The following is a 22,495-nucleotide window of genomic DNA, read 5'->3' on the forward strand; positions in this document are numbered from 1 at the left end:
ATTGCAGTTTTCTAATGTTGCTGCGGTCTCAACCAATAACACAAGTTATTTGTCCCTTTGCTATCACACTGTATTTTTCTCATTTTGCTATTTTATTTTAGTGCTGACACACAACACAAATTTACTGTCAAGTTAATAGAAGACTATGCTGAGCCTTGCAGTGTAACTACCACACCAATTCTGACTGGTTCTCCACTCTCCAAAGTGCAATGACTAAGAATAGAGGGAGCCAAAAGTAAGAGTTTCCCATCTCTAAAGGACTATTAACAGAGAAAGTAGAGAAGATTCCATCTCAGGTACTAAGTCTCCTCAATTTCATTTTTGTTTCTGTTAGCAAAGTCTAAAAAGACAGAAGTTGTTCTAAGTTGTCCTAAAACAACAGAGGTCTGCAGAACTTTTGCCCTATGTCAAACAAAAATGTACCTTTGCTTTTGTTTCAAATTGTGGATAGTCTCCCTTCTGAAGATTGGACTAATTATCATCTCTCAGTTATCTGGGAGAGGACTAAGCGATTTCTAGATTAATCATAATTAAAACCAAAAAACATGACAAAGTTGGCAGCTGATGAGGAAAGGCAGAGAGTAGTATACCTGTAAGATCTCATAAAGCACTGCTCAATTCTCAAATAAATGTGAAAGTGGTTAGAGAGATTATGAAAAGTTGGTTGATTACCACTAGCAGTGGGCAGTGCTAGCTAGCCCAGTAAAATAAGAGGTAAACAAGGAGGAAATCAGGGTTAATTGTTGTGAGCAGGAACAAAAGATGTCTGGGAAAGAGGCGTGAGCAGAAGGGGGCTCTGACACCTTTTGTGCCCTTTGTTTTCTGTACATCATTTCTGACTGATGAAGCTCAGACTTGTTCCTTTCTGTCCCAGAGTCCCTCCTTTAATGATTCCAGGAGAGATTTAAGCCAAAAGTCACTCCAGAAACAACTGAGAAATGCAATTAAATTTGACTACCTCACTCAACCTTTCACATAGTTATTTATAATTGATTTCTTTTAAAATACCTACGATATATAAAATAGGAAGGATTATTGGCACTTCAAAGACTGCTAGGCAATATAGGCTTAAGACGTATGAGATTCTGTTTTAGACGCAATGATCTCTTCTCCACCCTCCTTGTATTTCCAGTTAATCGAGGATTAATTGTAGTTATTAGAGTTTACTTTCCCAGCAAAGATTTATGTTCAGTTTCTTGTCCTCTTTATTTGCTTTAAGCATTATTTTATGTCTATGACCACATTTACTGCTTAATAATTCTTGCAGTTTGCTGTTTGCAAAATGAGGGACACATTAGACAGTTTCTCATATGAGTGTTCTAAGAGAAATGTTGATACAATTCACTGATCTAGGTGACGTGCTACCTTTGGCCTTGCAGGCCCATGTCAGTCTGTAACACTAACTCCTGTTCAGGGTTATAGGAAATCATCTGGAGCTCATGGCTAGCAGCCATCAGCAACCACCTGCCCCCAAGAGCTTCCTGTTTTGCTACTACAGATGCTGAGCTTACCTCTTTGGGGTTGATATGCATCTTTCTTTTGACCTGTCCACAGGGCATCATCTTCCATATGTGACTGAAACCCAACTGTCTTCTTCTCCCTTCTATTCTCTCCATTATTAGTGAAGTCTTGGTACTTTTTGCTGGATGATGATGTTCCAAGCGTCCAGCCATCACATTTTGACTTCAATAAACTGAAAAGAATAAACATTTATGAGCTGTAGACAGCACAGCAGGGGGTATAGATCACACAAAGGCATATACATTCAGTATGAATTGAAATGCAATTCATGGCAATAGAAACTTTCTTTTTCTTATCTTTTATTGATGTATAATTTAAATAATTTACTGAAGGTCTATTTTGTGTTCTGCCAAAACAATTTTGGAAAAGAAATGGTTTTTATCCTCAAAAAGTTTATATTTGGGGTTGGGGAAATGAGACTCAGACCCTAAAACTGCAAATAAAGCCATAAAGTATGACTAAGAACCAGAGTATCTGTAAAAATTAAAAGTATGCTAAAACAAGACTTGCATAACTAAAATGTTTCCGAGTACTAAAAATGAATAAGGGATGAAAATATCACCAATTTGCTTCAAAATGTATTTGTGTTTCTCATTTTCAATTGTTATAGTATTTATTATGTACTCAGGGTATGTGAGGAATAGTGCTTGAGGGAGAATTGGTCTCTGTCCTCACATAATTTCATTATAAAGTCAACAAGGCAAATATGGAGTAAAAGAAATTTTAATGAAAATAAACACATGTGCATATGTTTTTCTCTCCAATGAACTATGTTCCCACCATTAGCACAATTCCTCTTATAACATTTTATTGTTTAGAGAGAAATGTTATGATGATGTGTATCCCTTACTATTCTACCAGCCCCTTCCTTCTAATTTAAGTTCACCATAGACTCGTGATACTTTAGTTTTGTCTTCCCCATGACCATAAACAAGGTGAAAATTAAAATGAAGAAAAATAATTTATTCAAAAAGTAACATTCTAAAAACTAGGATATTTAAACTCCCCAGCAGCAGAGGCAATCTCTAGACAAGAATAGGTTGATGGAATATTACTGGATCCATTATGAATGCTAGGTGGTCCTTGACCAGGATTGAAATCACATAAACCCATCAAAGTCACTGGGCTTCTTTTGTGTGGATCAGAATTTTTAGTAATGTTTGCTCACATCATAATTTATTAATAAAAACCAATACATTAAATGGTTTTATGTTCAGAGTGGTGAAAATAAACAAACTATTGGCAGTATGGCTTTACAGGGGAATAAAGCAGTGTATTAAATTTATACACTTAAAATTTTTTTTAACCAGAACCCAAGGATCACTTTCCCTTGTGGACCTACCAGTGGACGCATATCTTAGCTAATGTAACTTCTACTCATGGGACAGGAAAATACAGAGAATAAAACTGTATTACTGTTAATGAAAGATAAGTTTACCTCAACCCAGAAGTCCGAAACCCTGGCAAATCCAACAATGACATCTCTACTTGTTCTTACAGAAAAGTTAATGTGACCAAGACTACTGGGTTTCCCAAAATCATACATTCTCAGGTCAGCCAAGCTCCCAATACTAGCCAATGTTGATCACTCCCAATACGGAATAGTTCCTTCCGTTTTACACAGAAGCTTGTCTGTACCTTTATTCCAAATCCCATCCTGGGAACCTGGGTTCTAATTTCCCTGAAATAAAGATGACTATATAAAAAAATTTCTTCTTTCATTTGCATTTATTTCCAACTTTACCCATCTACTATTCTTCTTTTAACATCTCAGAAGGAAATCACACCTTTTACTCATACTCTTGATACGATTTTGGCCCCTTCCCTCTGTGACTACGGCCTGCCAATCATCTCCTTTTCTTGTAACTTACAAACTCCTCCTCTCAAATGAATTCTCTCCTAGGATTACAAATAAGACCAGACTTTCCATTAAAAATCAAAACCTAAATCTAAATCCCAAAACTATCCCTTAAGTGGAAAAGTATAATAATACTCAGTGTCAGTGAGAGTGTTGGGACAGGAGGATTTTAGTATAGTACTAGGGAAACTGCAAATTGGGATAACCCTTCTGTGAGTGATTTGTCACTACAAAATAAAAGTGCACCTAACCTTCTACAATTTCACTTTTAAGAAGTTACCCTATAGAATTACATAAACAACAGTGGAATTAGAAAATTTTCTCACACTACATACAAAATAAATTCAAAATGGATTGAAGACCTAAATGTAAGACTAGAAGCCATAAAACTCCTAGAAGAAAACATAGGCAGAACACTCTTTTGACATAAATCATAGCAATATTTGTTTTGGATATGTTTCTTAAGGCAAAGGAAATAAAAGCAAGAATAAATGAATGGGACCTAATTAAACTTAAAAGCTTTTGCACAGCAAAGGAAACCACTGAAAAAATGAAAAGACAACCCACTGAATGGGAGGAAATATTTGCAAATGACATGACTGATAAGGGGTTAACAGTCAAAATATATAAACAGCTCATACAACTTAACATCAAAAAACCCAAGCAACCCCATTTAAAAAATGGGCAGAAGATCTGAATAGACAGTTTTCCAAAGAAGATATACAGATGGTCAACAGGCACATGAAAAGACATCGCTAATCATCAGAGGAATGCAAGTCAAAACTACGATGAGATATCACCTCATACCTGTCAGAATGGCTATCACCAAAAAGACAACAAACAACAAATGTCGGCAAGGATGTGAAGAAAAGGGAACCCTTGTATACTGCTGGTGGGAATGTAAATTGGTGCAGCCTCTATGAAAAACAATATAGAGACTCCTCAAAAAGCTAAAAATAGAACCAACATATGATCTAGCAATTTCACTCTTGGGTATACATCTGAAGAAAACGAAAACACTAATTTGAAAAGATGCATGCACCCCATTGGTCATAGCAGCATTATTTACAGTAGCCAAGCTATAGAAGCAACCTAAGTGTCCATCAACAGATGAATGGATAAAGAAGATGTGGTATATATATATACAATGGAACACTACTCAGTCATAAAAAAAGAATGAAATTTTGCCATTTACAACAACATGGATGTACCTGGAGGGTATTATGCTCAGTGAAATAAGTCAGACAGGGAAAGACAAATGCTATATGCTATCACTTATATGTGGAACCTAAAAAATAAAACAAATGAATGACTATAACAAAGTAGAAACAGATTCACAGATAGAGAGAACAACTAGTGGTTACCAGTGAGGAGAGGGAAGAGGAGAGGGGCAGGATAGGGGTACGGGATTAAGAGGTACAAATTACTATGTATAAAATAAGTAAGCTACAAGTATATATTGTACAGCACAGGGAATATAGTCTGTTTTATAATAACTATAAATGGAACATAATCTATAAAACTTCTGAATCACTGTCTCATACACCTGAAACTAATACAGTATTGTAAATAAACTATACCTTAATTTAAAAAAATAAATAGGGACTTCCCTGGTGGTGCAGTGGTTAAGAATCCACCTGCCAATGCAGGGGACATGGGTTTGAACCCTGCTCAGGGAAGATCCCACATGCCATGGAGCAACTAAGCCCATGCTCCACAACTACTGAGCCTGCACTCTAGAGCCCATGAGCCACAACTACTGAGCCCGCGTGCCACAACTACTGAAGCCCAGGTGCCTAGAGCCTGTGCTCCGCAATAAGAGAAGCAACTGCAATGAAAAGCCCATGCACTGCAACGAAGAGGATCCCCCACTTGCCACAACTAGAGAAAGCCAGTGCGGAGCAACGAAGACCCAGTGCAGCCAAAATAAATAAATAAATACATTAAAAATAAATAAATAAAATCCTACTATCATCATTTATAAAATAAATAAATAAAATAAATGAAAACAGAGGAAAAAAGAATGAGGTAGTTCTCTGTACTACTGTGAATAAACTTCATAACATACTATTAAGTAAAAAAAGGGCAATTTGCAATAATAGAATATATAATATGATCTCATTTTTGTAAAAACAAAAATATACAAAAAATATTTTTTAAGTTCTGGATGGATATATAACAAATCAGAAAAGTAGAACAGAGTTACTGAGGGGATGATTTTTATAATTTAATTTATATACTTCTGAATGTTTAAATTTCTTCCAATAGGCATGCACTTTTGTAATTATAAAACAAAAAATTTCACCATCTCCTTTATGTTACCATCTTCTCTCCTTCCCTTCTTTGCCAAACTTCTAGAAAACAATAATTTTAACAGATATGCCTACTAAAACTATTTTTTAAAGAACAAATCTAGTGGCGTTTTCTCTTTCAACCATCTTGCTTGTTATAAGACTACTTCACAGCAACCGACTCCTTCCTTAAAACTTATTTCCCTTGGAGTTCATGACATATATCTAGATTGGTTTTCTAGTTTTAGGAGGCTGCTGCTCATATTCTTTTATTGGGAGCTCTTGTACTTCCCTTCCCCTAAATGCAGACATTCCTGATGATTCTGCCCTTGTCCTTCTTCTCTTCCTCCCTTAGCACTTTCTTAGTGATCCCTGTCACACCACTGTATCTTCAATTATGATTTCTAAATAGATTCATCTAGCTCACAGTGTTCTCCAAAACTGCTGACCTCTTCAAGTATCTGTTGAAAAGCTGTGAAGAGATGCCTTGTCCTACCTCCCAAAACCAACTCACGCTAAAGCAATGAATAATCTTTATCTTGAAACCTGTTCCTTTATCTGTTTCCATTCTCATTTAATGTATCACCATCTTCCCTGCTACTCAGATGAAAAACTTCAGCTGTCTCAAATTCTGCTTTCCTTATTCTTGTTCAATAAATTGCCAAATCAATCATTCATTTATATATTCCTTAGATATTTGTTGAGGACATACTCATATGTATGAAGGGGCTGGGGTGGGCAAATAGGGAAAAGAAATATTTACTGAGGACTTGTTATGTGCTAGGTGCTAGGTATACAAACCAGCAAGACCTGGTTCCTGCTCTTCAAGTGATTTTAATGGCGGAGACAGACATGGAAACAGATTTTTTTTAATATGATATGATACAAGTTATGACTCAGGAATATGTGTGGTGTTTAAGGGAGCACAAAGGCAGGGCATCTAACTGTATTTGAATAACTGAAGGGAAATTCCTGAAGCTTTCAAACTAAGTCTTGGTGGATAAGCAGGGGATAAGGAAGGACAGTAGGATGGAAGGCAGAAGAGAACAGTATTAGCAACTATACTAATTAGTAAAACTTCAGCATATATTTTGGGCAAGTTAAATCATTTGGTATACTGTTAACTGTTATAGCATTGAGTTTGGGGTATTGGGTGGGGAGAAGTGTGAGGTGAAGCAAGACAGATGGGCTGGGTCAGAACATAAAAGGTTTGGTTTTCCATGTCAAGGGGCTTGAACTTTATTTTGTCGGCAAAGCAAAGTCATTGAAGGGCTCTAAGGAGAAAAATGACATGATACAACTTGAATTTATGAAGAATTGCCCTGGCACAATTTAGAGAATGGATTGGATGAGTGGGAAGGCTGCTGAAATAGCTGTGATGAGAGATGATGAGGGTCTAAATAGAGAAGCAGTGGTAGGAATGGGAAGAAGACAACTTTTAAAATACACTTAGGATTTAAAATTGGCAGAATTTGATACGTGTTTGAAAGTGAAAAGTGAGGGACAGGAGTGAGTGAGAATGAGTGGCAGAATTTGGGTGGATAAGCAATATAGAGAAGGTGGTGGTGGGGGGATTAAATGTAGCTTGAGGTGCCTATGAAACATCTGGAAAGATATTTCAAGAGAGCAATTGGATCAATAACCCTGCAGGTTTTTGCTTGTTGGCTGACTGACTTGAGAAAGCATGTGCTTTACTTTCAATTTCATTGGTGAAGGAGGAGGTAAATTCATTCCTGTAGGTGAAAGAAATGGGTATTGAGAAAAGTGATGATTTAGAGAAGGTATTTAGGGAATTCAAGGTAAAAATGACCAAGAACAAAAACAAGACTGTCCTGCAACGTTTAGGGCTATAACAGAATTAGAGATCATAAATTTGTATCTGGGCTCAGGTGCACAGATGTAAAAGCAGAGAAAGCAGCCTGAGAGCTTGATCCAGGGTTAGGATTTTTTGTATAGGGTGCGGCAGACTAGAGGTCAAGTGAAATTTGTATGCTAATAAGGGAATAGTTTAGGTCAACCATTTGGTCCAGAATGTACATGGGGAAGAAAGTGAGACAAAGAAGGGCCTGAAAGACTGGCAAAAAAAGGGGAGAAATGAAGGATTTAGATGGCTCTTTAAGATAAAACAAAACAAGAAAAACAAACAAAACACTTGGTATACTCTATATGAGAAATGAGAACATGAACAGACCCAAGTGAAAGAGGTGAACTATAAAGGCGGTACCAGTCAGCGATTTCTGAGATGGAACCACAGCAGGGGAAAGCAAGCTCCAGACGTGGCCAGGGACAATATGGCTAAAGAAAACGAGTGAACCACGGAAGACAAATCTCTTTAGCTATGGCAACGGAGAGATCAACCACGTGAATACTGGAATCTCACAGAATGGGGTTAGGAGACGTGGGGGAGGAAGTGACTGAGTGGATGTCAAATTCCTAGTGAGATCACAATGGAAAACAAAGAAAAGGAAGGATGGACTGTAAGGCCAGATATCCTGAGATTCACATAAACAAGGAGGTTCACTAGAGAGTAAACTAGTTAAAAGTTTGAGATGTTGGAATGAGGAGAACAGGAAATGCTGGCACTACTGTCTCTGTTTTTTGCCAAATGTGACAGAAAGAATGGCCTGGATAGTAGCATTCTCAGAAAAGATGCCAAATTTAGGCAGTGATTCACAGCCTGCTATACATTAAAATTATGTGGGAAAATTTTTAAAAGAGCGACGGGCTGTCCTACCCATTCTTAGAAATGGAATGAATCCATCTGGAGTGAGCTGCATTATGTGCCTCCCTCTCTCACCCTCTCTCATCCTTTTCTTTTAAAGCTCCACAGGTAATCCCAATGTCCAGTCAGTGCTGAAAATCATAACTTATGGCCAAGAATGAAAATATTTTTTGTGTGTGAAAAGGTTGAGGATGAAAAGAGTTTATTTTCTATGAAATAGGTGTTTGGTAAGGCACCTTTAGGAAATCCTGGGGGCAGTAGGAAGGAAAGGGGTGTTAGGGAAGGAAAGGTAGACTTTTAAGACAATGAAAGTACAAGAGAAAAAAATCAATACAAATTACTCAAATTCTGGCATGAGTCACTTAACAAAAAATGAAGGGGAACACGTCCTCGATTTAGAAGACTATAAAATCTAGGATGGGGAAACATGTATTAAATCTTTCCTTCCTTTTTCTAGTGGCCAAATTTGGGTGCTAGCCATGCCATGTCTAAACAATTGCTATATCATCCAGTTTCTGGCTCAGTCATGGAATCAGCCATTTCTTCAAGGAGATCTAGTATCTTTTAGTTAAAAAGAGCTAACGGAATTGGATTATCACTGTTCCTAAGTTCTCATAGAGCAAGAGACTATATGCATGTATGTATGTTTACACACATATGTTTATTTATATATCTAGGTAAATATATTGAAAATCATGAGTTTACACTAATATCTTCAATTCCAAACCAACAGGGCTCATTTTAGTTTTCTACCTTTCCGTATATGTAACTCCATTCTGTAACAGTGAAAAAACTTGGCTACCATTTTCCTTAATACAATTACTTAGTCATTTTGTATGAAAACCGTATTCCATCACCACTGCCATGATCCCTTCCCCTCCCTCCCCTGTCAGTCACCACCACATTGCTCTGGGTGTTTCTGCCAACACACCTCTGTATAGGCGCTCTCCCCACTAAGCTCTGAGTGGGCTACCTCTGCTGTGAGAAAGCCCTCCTATCTCAGGCTCTCAAGACCCCATGCATGGCTGACCTCCACATCCTCATTTTGTTCAAGCTCCAACGCCCAACAACAATACAATCACCGGGATGAAAGCACTCCCCACCCTGCACAAGCTCTGACATTCAGTGCCAAGCTGCCCTCCTCTGTGGATCAAGCTCCAACCCCATGATCAAATAAATTTGGGGTATGATGTTAGGCTGGGTTCAAGGTTAATTTTTTTCATATCTATATGCAGTATAGCCAGCATTATTTATTTAAAAGACTTTCCTTTTTCCACAGAATGCTTCATACCTTTGTCAAAACGCAGTCAAACATATGACTGTGTGGGTCTATTTCTGGACTCTATTCTGTTCCATTGATAAATTGCTATCATATGAAAATAAATTTGATTTTTATACATTGAACTTGAACTCTGTGGTTGTGTTAAATTCACTTAATAATTCTAGCAGTTTTGGGGTAGGTTCCTTAGGATTTTTCTATGTAGACAGTCATATTATTTAACAATAAAGACAGATTTACTTATTTATTTCTAATATTTTTCATGCCCAATCACATCAGCTAGGATTTCTAGTACAATGCTGAATAGAAGTGGTAAGAGTGAACATCCTTACCTTATTCCTAAGTGTTCATCATTAAAGAGATGTATCTTTATCTACATGCTCTATCTGATTTCTAGCTTGATAAGAAGTCATTTTTTAAAAATGAGCATTGGAAGAGTTTTTTGCATCTGTTTGAAAAGGTGTTTTTCTTCCTTACTATGTTAATATGGCAAATCACATTGATTGATCTTCAAATGTTAAGCCAACTCTGCATTCCTGGGATAAACTCTATTTAGTCAAGCTGGATTATATATATTTTTATATATTCCAGGACTTAATTTGCTAATATTTTGTTAAGGAACTTTTTTTGTTTTGCATTTATGTTCATGAGGAAGATTAGTCTGTCATTTCTTTTCTTCTCATGCTTTTACCTGGTTTAGGTATCATAAAAGGAGTTGGGAAAAGTTCTTTCTTCCTCTAGTCCAATGGTTCTCAAGTGGGGTAGAAGAAGAGGATTTTGCCACACAGGGGACATTTAGCAATGTCTGGAGGGTTTTTGATTGTCACAGTTGTGGGGGTTGCTAATGGGTAAAAGACAGGGATGTTGCTAAACATCCTGCAATGTACAGGACAGACCACCACCACCCCACAACCTCACCCCAAGCTATTATCTGGTCCAAAATGTCAAGAGTACCAAGGCTGAAAAACCCTGCTCTAGTCTCTGAAAGAATTTGTGTAAGATTGATATTTCTTCTTTAGGTATTTGGTAGAATTCATGAGTGAAGTCTTATGGGATTGTGATTGTAGTTTTATTCATGGGACATTTATTAATTAAAAATTAAATTTGTTTAACAGAGGGCTATTCAGATTCTCTACTTTTTTGGTATCAATTTTGGTATATCATCAATTTCAAGGAATTTATATCATTTAAGTTATCAAATGTGCTTATAAAAATTATTCATAATATTCTTTAATTACTTTAAAAATATTGTTAGAATCTATGGTGATATCTTCTTTTTCATTCCTGATACTGATAATTTGTTTTCCTCTCAATAATAGGTTGATCATCTTGAAAAGGCTTATTGATTTTATTTACATTTTCAAAAAGTCAGCTTTTAGCTTTACAGATTTTCTCTATTGCCTGTTTTCTTTTTCACTGCAAGACTTAACAAACATTGGCTGCTACAATGATGAAAGCAGAATATAAATACAGAAATAATACAAATTGGGCAATGCTGAGAGAAACTGGAGTTCTGGCCCAGAATGGAAGATACTGTTAATGTCCACTGAGACACTAGAAAGTCCATATCCTGGATAAAGGCTTACTGTAAAGCTCTAACAAAGCCTAAAATCAAGCTATAGCAAAATGCACAGGGACAAAAAAGTTTGGAGATTGATTCTTACCAATTTAGAGGGGCTTGGGAAACACTTCAGGCTTTCCAGACAACTGTCCTTACAAAGTATATAACCAAACCTATCCAAGTTCAAGGCGAATAGGAGGTGATTGAATTGCTGAGAAGAGCAAAAATCAACATTCTTTAGAGAATGATAATAAAATCCACATCTCTAAATGTATCATCCATAATACCCAGAGTACAATATAAATTGTCAGACACAAAAAGAAAAAATATGTGATCCATAGTTAAGAAAAATATCAATTAAAATCAACCAAAAGATGCCCCAAATGTTGGACCTAGCAGATAAAAGACTTTATTTAAACCAGCTATTATAAATATATTGATGGACATAAAGGAGAACATGGTTTAAATGAATGAAAAGACAGGCAGTCTCAGCAGAAAGAGATAGAAACTCTCTAGCTGGAAATTAAAGTGACTGAAATAAAAATTGGAAAATGGAGATGAGAGGGTTAAAGAATAAGTGAAATTAATGGAAGAATCAACAAAAATGACCCAATTTGAAGAACATAGGGAAAAAAAGATTGAAGAAAAATGATGAGTCCCAGGGATTTTAGAGACAATATTAAACTGCCTAACAAACATAACTGAAGTTGCAGAAGGAGAAGAGACTGAGAATGGGGTAGAAAAAATATTTGAAAAAATATATGTTAAAGAAACAATGTCAGAATATTTCCAAATTTGATGAAAAAGTTTGACCCACAGATCACAGTCAAACTGTTGAAAACCAAAGATAAAGACAACCTTGCAAACAACCAGATGAAATGTCAATTACATAAAAAATAATGATTTTAACAGTTAACTTCTCATAAGAACAATGAAAGCTAGAAGATAGAACAATATCCGTAAAGTGCTAAAAGGAAAAAACAAAACAAAACAAACCCAAAGTGTCATCCTAGAATTCTGCATCACACGAAAATATCCTTCAAATAAAGGAAGGAGAGACAACATTTTCAGATAAACAAAAACAGGGAAAATTTGTTGTTAGCAGACCTGCACTTTTGGGTTGAAAGAAAATGATATTAGATGGAAATCTGGATCTAAGAAGTGAAGAGCATCAGAAATAGTACATATGTGAATAAATATAAAACTCCCTATGTTCTTATTCTTCTCTTAATGTCATTAAAAGATATATGAATGTTTAAAGCATGGGATTTATAATGCACTTAGCTGTAATGTATACGACAATAATATCAAAAAGAACGGAGAATATACCTATACAGTATAAAAGTTCTTAAAGTCTACATAAAATCACACAATGTTAGTATTATATAATAAGACTTTAATAAGTTAGGAAAGCATATTATAATCCCTACAGAAACCACTAAAGGAAATGCAAAAAGGTATAGCTAATAAAATATTAGACGAATTTTTAAAAAATTGAAAAAAAATTATTATTCTCCCTTTCCCCTCCCAATAAAAGTAGAAAAGGAGAAACAGGAACAAAGAATAGATATGATTAGCAGGAAGAAAAAAAGAACAGCAAAATGTTAGACCTAAATCCAATAGTTTCAATAATAAATTAAATCAGACTATACTACAAAGCTACAGTAATCAAGACAGTATGGTACTGGCACAAAAACAGAAATATAGATCAATGGAACAGGATAGAAAGCCCAGAGATAAACCCACATACATACGGCCAGCTTCTCTTTGACAAAGGATGCAAGAATATACACTGGACAAAATACAGCATCTTCAGTAAGTGGTGCTGGGAAAATTGGACAGGTACATGAAAAAGTATGAAATTAGAACACTCCCTAATACCATACACAAAAATAAACTCAAAAATAAACTCAGGGGGCTTCCCTGGTGGCGCAGTGGTTGAGAGTCCGCCTGCCGATGCAGGGGACGACAGAATAGGAGAAAATATTTGCAAATGAAGCAACTGACAAAGGATTAATCTCCAAAATTTACAAGCAGCCCAAAAAACAAACAACCCAATCCAAAAATGGGCAGAAGACCTAAATAGACATTTCTCCAAAGAAGATATACAGATTGCCAACAAACACATGAAAGAATGTTCAACATCATTAATCATTAGAGAAATGCAAATCAAAACTACAATGAGATATCATCTCACACCAGTCAGAATGGCCATCATCAAAAAATCTAGAAACAATAAATGCTGGAGAGGGTGTGGAGAAAAGGGAACACTTTTGCACTGTTGGTGGAAATGCAAATTGATACAGCCACGATGGAGAAGAGTATGGAGGTTCCTTAGAAAACTAAAAATAGAATTACCATACGACCCAGCAATCCTAATCCCACTACTGGGCATATACCCTGAGAAAACCATAATTCAAAAAGAATCATGTACCAAAATGTTCATTGCAGCTCTATTTACAATAGCCAGGACATGGAAGCAACCTAAGTGTCCATCAACAGATGAATGGATAAAGAAGATGTGGCACATATATACAATGGAATATTACTCAGCCATAAAAAGAAGCGAAATTGAGTTATTTGTAGTGAGGTGGATGGACCTAGAGTCTGTCATACAAACTGAAGTAAGTCAGAAAAAGAAAAACAAATACCGTATGCTAACACATATATATGGAATCTAAGAAGAAAAAAGAAAAAGGTCATGAAGAACCTACGAGTAAGATGGGAATAAAGACACAGACCTTCTAGAGAATGGACTTGAGGATATAGGGAGGGGGAAGGGTAAGCTGTGACAAAGTGACAGAGTGGCATGAACATATATACACTACCAAACGTAAAATAGATAGCTAGTGGGAAGCAGCTGCATGGCACAGGGAGATCAGCTCGGTGGTTTGTGACCACCTAGAGGGGTTGGATAGGGAGGTTAGGAGGGAGGGAGACGCAAGAGGGAAGAGATATGGGAACATATGTATATGTATAACTGGTTCACTTTGTTATAAAGCAGAAACTAACACACCATTGTAAAGCAATTATACTCCAATAAAGATGTTAAAATTAATTAATTAAAGTGTATTAAACACTCAAATCAAATGGAAGGGAGATTGTCAGGCTAGAGAAAAATGCAAATCCCAAGCCATATGTTGTTTACAAGAGTCATACTTTATTTTTATTCTTTTAAACATGTCTATTGGAGTATAATTGCTTTACAGTGTTGCGTTAGTTTCTGTTGTATAACAAAGTGAATCAGCTACATGTATACACATATCCCCATATCCCTTCCCTCTTGCGTCTCCCTCCCACCTTCCCTATCCCACTCCTCTAGGTGGTCACAAAGCACCAAACTGATCTCCCTGTGCTATGCAGCTGCTTCCCACAAGCTATCTATTTTACATTTGGTAGTGTATATATGTCAATGCTAAGGAGTCATACTTTAAATGTAAAAGAATAAATAGGTTGACATAGAGGATGGAAGGTGATAAGCCAAGCAAACAGTACACATGGAAGGCTAGAGTGATTATATAATGTCAAATAAAGTAGATGTTAAGAAAAGGAGTAGAACCAGAGATAAAAAGATATATTTCATCATGATTAAAATATTTTATCATGATTAAAGGGGCAAATCATGAAACATCCCTAACAGCCCCAAATATATTTGCATCTAAATTAGTTTCAAAATACACATAGCAAAACTCATAAGGGTAAAGGGAGAAGTAGAGAAATGCACAATCATATTTGGAGATTTTAACATCTCATTATCAATTGATAGGAAAAAAATGAAAAAAATTTAGTAGGCTACATAAGATCTGAACAACACTACTTGTCAATTTGACTTAATTGACATGTACAGAACATTATACTCAATAGCAGAATACGAATATTTAAAAGTGCACATGGAATACTGACCAAGATAAATCATATGTTGAGTCATAAAATAAATTTGAATATAGTTCAAAAGAATAAACACTTACAGAGTATGTAACCACAATGGAGTTAAATTGAAAATAAAAAACAAGATATCTAGAAAAATCTGAAGTATTTGGAAGTTTTATAACATACTTCTAAGTAACTCATGGGTCAAAAAAAATCACAAGAGAAACCAATAAGCATTTTGAAATGAATGATAACGAAAATACAACATATTAAGATTTGAGGGATACAGAAGGCAAGTGCTTAAATGCTTTTACTAGAAAAGAAGAAAAGTTTAAAGTCAATGACATAATGGAACTTCCCTGGTGGTCCAGTGGTTAAGATTCCATGCTCCCAATGCAGGCAGCACAGGTTCAATCCCTAGTCGAGGAACTAAGATCCCACATGTTGCACAGCATGGCCAAAAAAAAGAAAGTCAATGACATAATATTCCATTTTATGAAGCTAGAAAAATAAGAACACACTAGATATAAAGCAAGTAGAAAGAAGGAAACAATAAAGAGTAGAAATCCATGAAATAGATAACAATAAAAACACAAAAGAAACATAAAAGTCAGTCCTTTGAAAATATTAATAAAATTGATAAACTCCTAATCTAAGACAAGCTAAGAAAAAGGGAAAATTTATGAATATCAGTAATCAGAGAGGGGATATCATTGTAGATGCTACAGATAGTAAAAGAATATTAAGGCTATCTCATAAACAACTTTATGCCACCATATTCAATAACTAAGATGAAATGAAATGCACACATTGCTTGGAAAATATAACTGGTTAAAACTGACTCAAGAAGAAACAGGAAATATATGAATAGCCTCATATCTATTAAAGAAATTAAATTCATAATCAAAACATCCCCACAAAGAAAACTGATCAGATAGCTTCACTGGTATATTTTATCATATTTAAGGAAGCGATACTACTAATTTTAGACAAGCTTTCAGTAAATAGAAGAGGAGTGACCTCTTCTCAACTCATTTTATGTTACCATGTGATACCAAAACCTGATTAAGCTAGTACAATAAAGTAAAATTACAAACTAGTATCGCTCATGAACACAGACACAAAAATCCTCAACAAAATATTAGCATATCAAATCCAGCAATATATAAAAGGTACTACATCATGGCCAAATGAGTATTTTTCCAAAATGTAATGTTGGGTTAACATTAAAAAAAGTAAATCCACATAAACTGTCACATTAAAAGAATAAAGGTGCAAAACCATATGCTTATATCAATAAATGTAGGAAAAGCATTTGACAAAATAAAAACTCAGCAAACTAGGGAACTTATTTCACCATGAAAATTCTGTCATACGTTACTAGTCCTACAGTTAATGCGTACTACCCTTCTGGAATGTATTTGGCAATATGTAGGTATCAAGAACTCTAAAAACATTCACATAAAAAAAAGGGGGTGGAACTTACTTTAAGCTGATAAAAGGCATCTATCAAAAATCTATATTTAACATTATATTAATTGGTGAATTACTGGATGCCTTTTCCTTGAGAACAAAGCAAGGGTGTCTTCTTTAATCATTTCTCTTTAATATTGTATTGAATGTTCTAGTCAATGCAACAAGTTAAAAATAAGAAACACAAGGCATGAAGCTTGGAAAGGTTTAAAGCTATTATGGCTGTTCATGTGATATGAACTTGAAAATCCTAAGGAATCTACCAAAAAAACCCCAAAAAACAAAAAAACCAAAACAAACAAACCCCCTACTAGAAAACATGCATTTAGCAAGACTGTAATGTATGATATAAATATTTTAAAAAATCAATATTCTTTCTATATACTACTAATAAATTCAATGAAAAAAGTGCAAGATTGTTACACTAAAAACTACATAATATAACTGAGTTAAATTTTTAAAGATCTAAATAAATTTAGAGCTATACCATATTCATGGATTGGAAAACAATATTTTTAGGATGTAAACTCTCCCCAAATCGATCTAATCACAATTCCACTTCCTTAATAGAAATCAAAAACTGAATCTAAAATGTAAAGAAAAGAAGTTGGAATAGCTAAAAGAATTTTTTATAAGAAAAATATTTGGAACACAATCTAATTTCAAGATTTTTCTATAATGCTAAAGTAATCCAGATTGTGTGACATTGACGGAAGAATGGACATGAAGATGAAGGGACTAGAAATCCATAAATGTGTGTCCATGTGTGTACATATCCTACTGACGTTTGAAAAGGCATCAGGCAATGAACGAAGAAAAAATAGTTTTTTTCAACAAACGGTGCTAGAATAATGGCATATCTGTACAGATAATGAATGAACCTTGAGCCCTATCTCACACCACACAGAGAAATGTATTTGAAATGGATCATAGACTTAAATATAAAGCTATATAACTTCTATAAGAAAATATAGGAAAATATCATTTTAACCTTGATCAATAAAAAGTTTTGCTCTTCAAAAACAACATTAAGGAAATAAAAGAGCGAGTCATGCCCTGGGAGAAAATATTCACAAAACATATACCTGATGAAGGTTTTATATCCAAATATACAAAGAATTCTATGTGCAATAATTGAGTTCTTTACCCAATTAAAACTGATTAAATAGAGACTGGTTCAAGATGGCGGAGTAGAAGGACATGCTCTCACTCCCTCTTGCGAGAGCACAGGAATCACAACTAACTGCTGAACAATCATTGACAGGAAGATACAGGAACTCACCAAAAAAGATACCCTACATCCAAAGACAAAGGAGAAGCCACAGGAAGACGGGAGGAAGGGCGCAATCACAATAAAGTCAAATCTCATGACTGCTGGGTGGGTGACTCACAAATGGGAGAACACTTATACTCGTTGGGCAACGAGAGGAGGAATTCCTGGACAATCAGACTTTGAAGGCTAGTGAGATTTGATTGCAGGACTTTGACAGGGCTGGAGGAAACAGAGACTCCATTCTTGGAGGGTACACACAAAATAGTGTGTGCATCGGAACCCAGGGAAAGGAGCAGTGACCCTATAGGAGACTGACCCACACCAACCTGCTAGTGCTGGAGGGTCTCCAAAAGAGGCAGGGGTGGCTGCATCTCGCTGTGAGGACAAGGACACTGGCAGCAGAAGTTCTGGGAAGTATTCCTTGCTGTGAGCCCTCCCAGAGTCTGCCATTAGCACAAACAAAGGGCCTGGGTAGGCTCCAGTGTTGGGTTGACTCAGGCCAAATAACCAACAGGGAGGGAACCCAGCCTAACCCATCATCAGACAAGCAGATTAAAGTTTTACTGAGCTGTGTCCACCAGAGCAACACCCAGCTCTACCTACCACCAGTCCCTCCCATCAGGAAACTTGCACAAGCCTCTTAGATATCCTCATCCACCAGAGGGCCGACAGCAGAAGCAAGAACTACAATCCTGCAGCCTGTGGAACAAAAACCACATTCACAGAAAGATAGACAAGATGAAAAGACAGAGGGCTACGTACCAGATGAAGGAACAAGATAAAACCCCAGAAAAACAACTAAACGAAGTGGAGATAGGCAACCCTCAAGAAAAAGAATTCAGAATAATGATACTGAAGATGATCCAGGACGTCGGAAAAGCAATGGAGGCAAAGATTGAGAAGATGAAAGAAATGTTTAACAAAGACCTAGAAAAATTAAAGAATGAACAAACAGAGATGAACAATACAATAACTTAAATGAAAACTACAATAGAAGGAATCAATAGCAGAACAACTGAGGCAGAAGAACAGATAAGTGACCTGGAAGACAGAATGGTGGAATTCACTGCTGTGGAACAGAATAAAGAAAAAAGAATGAAAAGAAATGAAGACAGCCTAAGAGACTGTTGGGACAACATTAAACGCACCAACATTTGCATTATAGGGGTTCCAGAAGGAGAAGAGAGAGAGAAAGTACGCGAAAAAATATTTGAAGAGATTATAGTCGAAAACTTCCCTAACATGGGAAAGGAAACAGCCACCCAAGTCTAGGAAGCGCAGAGAGTCCCATACAGGATAAACCCAAGGAGAAACATGCGGAGACATACAGCTATCAAATTGGCAAAAATTAAAGACAAAGAAAAAGTATTGAAAGCAGCAAGGGAAAAATGACAAATAACATACAAGGGAACTCCCATAAGATCAGCTTATTTCTCAGCAGAAACTCTAAAAGCCAGAAGGGAGTGGCATGACATATTTAAAGTGATGAAAGGGAAGAACCTACAACCAAGATTACTCTACCCAGCAAGGATCTAATTCAGATTCGATGGAGAAATCTAAAGCTTTACAGACAAGGAAAAGTAAAGAGAATTCAGCAACACCAAACCAGCTCTACAACAAATGCTAAAGGAACTTGTCTAAGTGGGAAACACAAGATAGGTACAGGACCTACAAAAGCAAAACCAAAAACAATTAAGAAAATGGTAATAGAAACATACATATCGATAATTACCTTGAATGTGAATGGATTAAATGCTCCAACAAAAAGACACAGGCTGCCTGAATGGAGAGAAAAACAAGACCCATATATATGCTGTCTAAAAGAGACCCACTTCAGGGCTTCCCTTGTGGTGCAGTGGTTGAGAGTCCACCTGCCAATGCAGGGGACATGGGTTCGTGCCCTGGTCCAGGAGGATTCCATATGCCGTGGAGCAGCTGGGCCCGTTAGCCATGGCTGCTGAGCCTGCATGTCCAGAGCCTGTGCTCCACAACGGGAGAGGCCACAACAGTGAGAGGTCTGCATTCCACAAAAAAAAAAAAAAGAAAAGAGACCCACTTCAGACCTAGGGACACATACAGACTGAAAGTGAGGGGATGGAAAAAGATATTGTAAGCAAATGGTAATCAAAACAAAGCTGAGTAGCAATAGTCATATAAGAAAAAATAGATGTTAAAATAAAGAATGTTACACGAGACAAGGAAGGACACTACATAATGATCAAGAGATCAATCCAAGAAGAAGATATAACAATTCTAAATATATATGCACCAAACACAGCAGCACCTCAGTACATAAGGCAACTGCTAAGAGCTAGAAAAGAGGAAATGGACAGTAACACAATAATAATGGGGAACTTTAACACCTCACCCAAAGGACAGATCATCCAGATAGAAAATTAATAAGGAAACACAAGCTTTAAATGACACAATAGACCAGACAGATTTAATTGATATTTATAGGACATTCCATCCAAAAACAGCAGATTACACTTTCTTCTCACGTGCGCACAAAACGTTCTCCAGGATAGGTCACATCTTGGGTCACAGATCAAGCCTCAGTAAATTTAAGAAAATTAAAATCATACCAAACATCTTTTCTGACCATAACACTATGAGATTAGAAACCAATTACGGGGAAAAAACCGTAAAAAACACAAACACATGGAATCTAAACAATACATTGCTAAATAACCAAGATGTCACTGAAGAAATCAAAGAGGAAATCAAAAAATACCTAGAGAAAAATCAACATAATAAAGGCCATATATGACAAACCCACAGCAAACATCATTCACAATGGTGAAAAACTAAAAGCATTTCCTTAAGATCAGGAACAAGACAAGGTATCCAGTCTCACCACTAGTATTCAACATAGTTTTGAAAGTCCTAGCCACAGCAATCAGAGAAGAAAAAGAAATAAAAGGAATACAAATTGGAAAAGAAGAAGTAAAGCTGTCACTGTTTGCAGATGACATGATACTACACATAGAGAATCCTAAAGATGCCACTAGATTAAGTACAGGTAATCAGTAAATTTGGTAAAGTTGGAGGATACAAAATTAATGCACAGAAATCTCTTGCATTCCTATACACTAACAACGAAAAATCTGAATGAGAAATTAAGGAAACAATGCCATTTACCATCGCAACACAAAGGATAAAATACCTAGGAATAAACTACCTAGGGAGACAAAAGGCCTGTACTCAGAAAACTATAAGACATTGATGAAAGAAACTGAAGATGATACAAACAGATGGAGAGGTATACCATGTTCTTGGATTGGAAGAATCAATATTGTGAAAATGACTATACTACCCAAAGCAATCTACAGATTCAATGCAATCCCTCTCAAATTACCAATGGCATTTTTTACAGAACTAGAACAAATATCTTAAAAGTTGTATGGAGGCACAAAAGACCCCGAATAGCCAAAGCAGTCTTGAGGGAAAAAAACGGAGCTGGAGGAATCAGACTCCCGGACTTCAGACTATACTACAAAGCTACAGTAATCAAGACAATATGGTAGTGGCACAAAAACAGAAACACAGATCAATGGAACAGGATAGAATGCCCACAGAGAAACCCACGCACCTATGGTCAACTAATCTACAAGAAAGGAGGCAAGGATATACAATGGAGAAAAGACAGTCTCTTCAATAAGTGGTGCTGGGAAAACTGGACAGCTATGTGTAAGAGAATGAAATTAGAACACTCCCTAACACCATACACAAAAATAAACTCAAAATGGATTAGAGACCTAAATCTAAGACCAGACACTATAAAAGTCTTAGAGGAAAACATAGGAAGAACACTCTTTGACATAAATCACAGCAAGATCTTTTTTTGATCCATCTCCTAGAGTAATGGAAATAAAAACAAAAATAAACACATGGGACCTAATGAAACTTAAAAGCTTTTGCAAAGCGAAGGAAACTACAAACCAGACGAAAGGACAACCCTCAGAATGGGAGAAAATATTTGCAAACGAATGAACAAAGGATTAATCTCCAAAACATATAAACAGCCCATGCAGCTCAATATTAAAAAAACAAACAACCCAATCCAAAAATGGGCAGAAAACCTAAGTAAACATTTCTCTATAGAAGACTCACCAATGGCCAAGAAGCACATGAAAAGCTGCTCAATATCACTAATTATTAGAGAAATGCAAATCAAAACTACATTGAGGTATCACCTCACACCAGTTAGAATGGGCATCATCAGAAAATCTACAAACAACAAGTGCTGGAGAGGGTGTGGAGAAAAGGGAACCCTCTTGCACTGTTGGTGGGAATGTAAATTGATATAGTCACTATGGAAAACAGTATAGAGGTTCCTTAAAAAACTAAAAGTAGAGCTACCATATGACCCAGCAATCCCACTACTGGGCATATACCCAGAGAAAACCATAATTCAAAAAGACACATGCACCCCAATGTTGATTGCCACACTATTTACAATAGCCAGGTCATGGAAGCAACCTAAATGCCCATTGACAGATAAATGGATAAAGAAGATGTGGTGTGTATATATGTGTGTGTGTGTATATATATATATATACACACACACACACACACAATGGAATACTACTGAGCCATAAAAAGGAATGAAACTGGGTCATTTGTAGAGACGTGGATGAATCTAGA

At 36.2% G+C, this 22,495-nt stretch overlaps 1 protein-coding gene across 1 annotated transcript in view; it reads right to left on the reverse strand.

Moving 5' to 3' along the window:
• LOC112413459 (protein hinderin-like) overlaps positions 1-22,495 on the reverse strand; it is a gene marked incomplete at its 5' end in the record, with an annotated part of 223,289 nt that overhangs the window by 70,514 nt on the left and 130,280 nt on the right. Inside the window, one exon of the mRNA XM_024765408.1 lies at positions 1,512-1,693. Within this exon, the coding sequence (XP_024621176.1) occupies positions 1,512-1,693 (182 nt within the window). The remainder of the gene's footprint in view (positions 1-1,511; positions 1,694-22,495) is intronic.

This window comes from Neophocaena asiaeorientalis, unplaced genomic scaffold, assembly GCF_003031525.2.
Source record: "Neophocaena asiaeorientalis asiaeorientalis breed wild unplaced genomic scaffold, Neophocaena_asiaeorientalis_V1.1 scaffold886, whole genome shotgun sequence".
Taxonomy (NCBI): domain Eukaryota; kingdom Metazoa; phylum Chordata; class Mammalia; order Artiodactyla; family Phocoenidae; genus Neophocaena; species Neophocaena asiaeorientalis.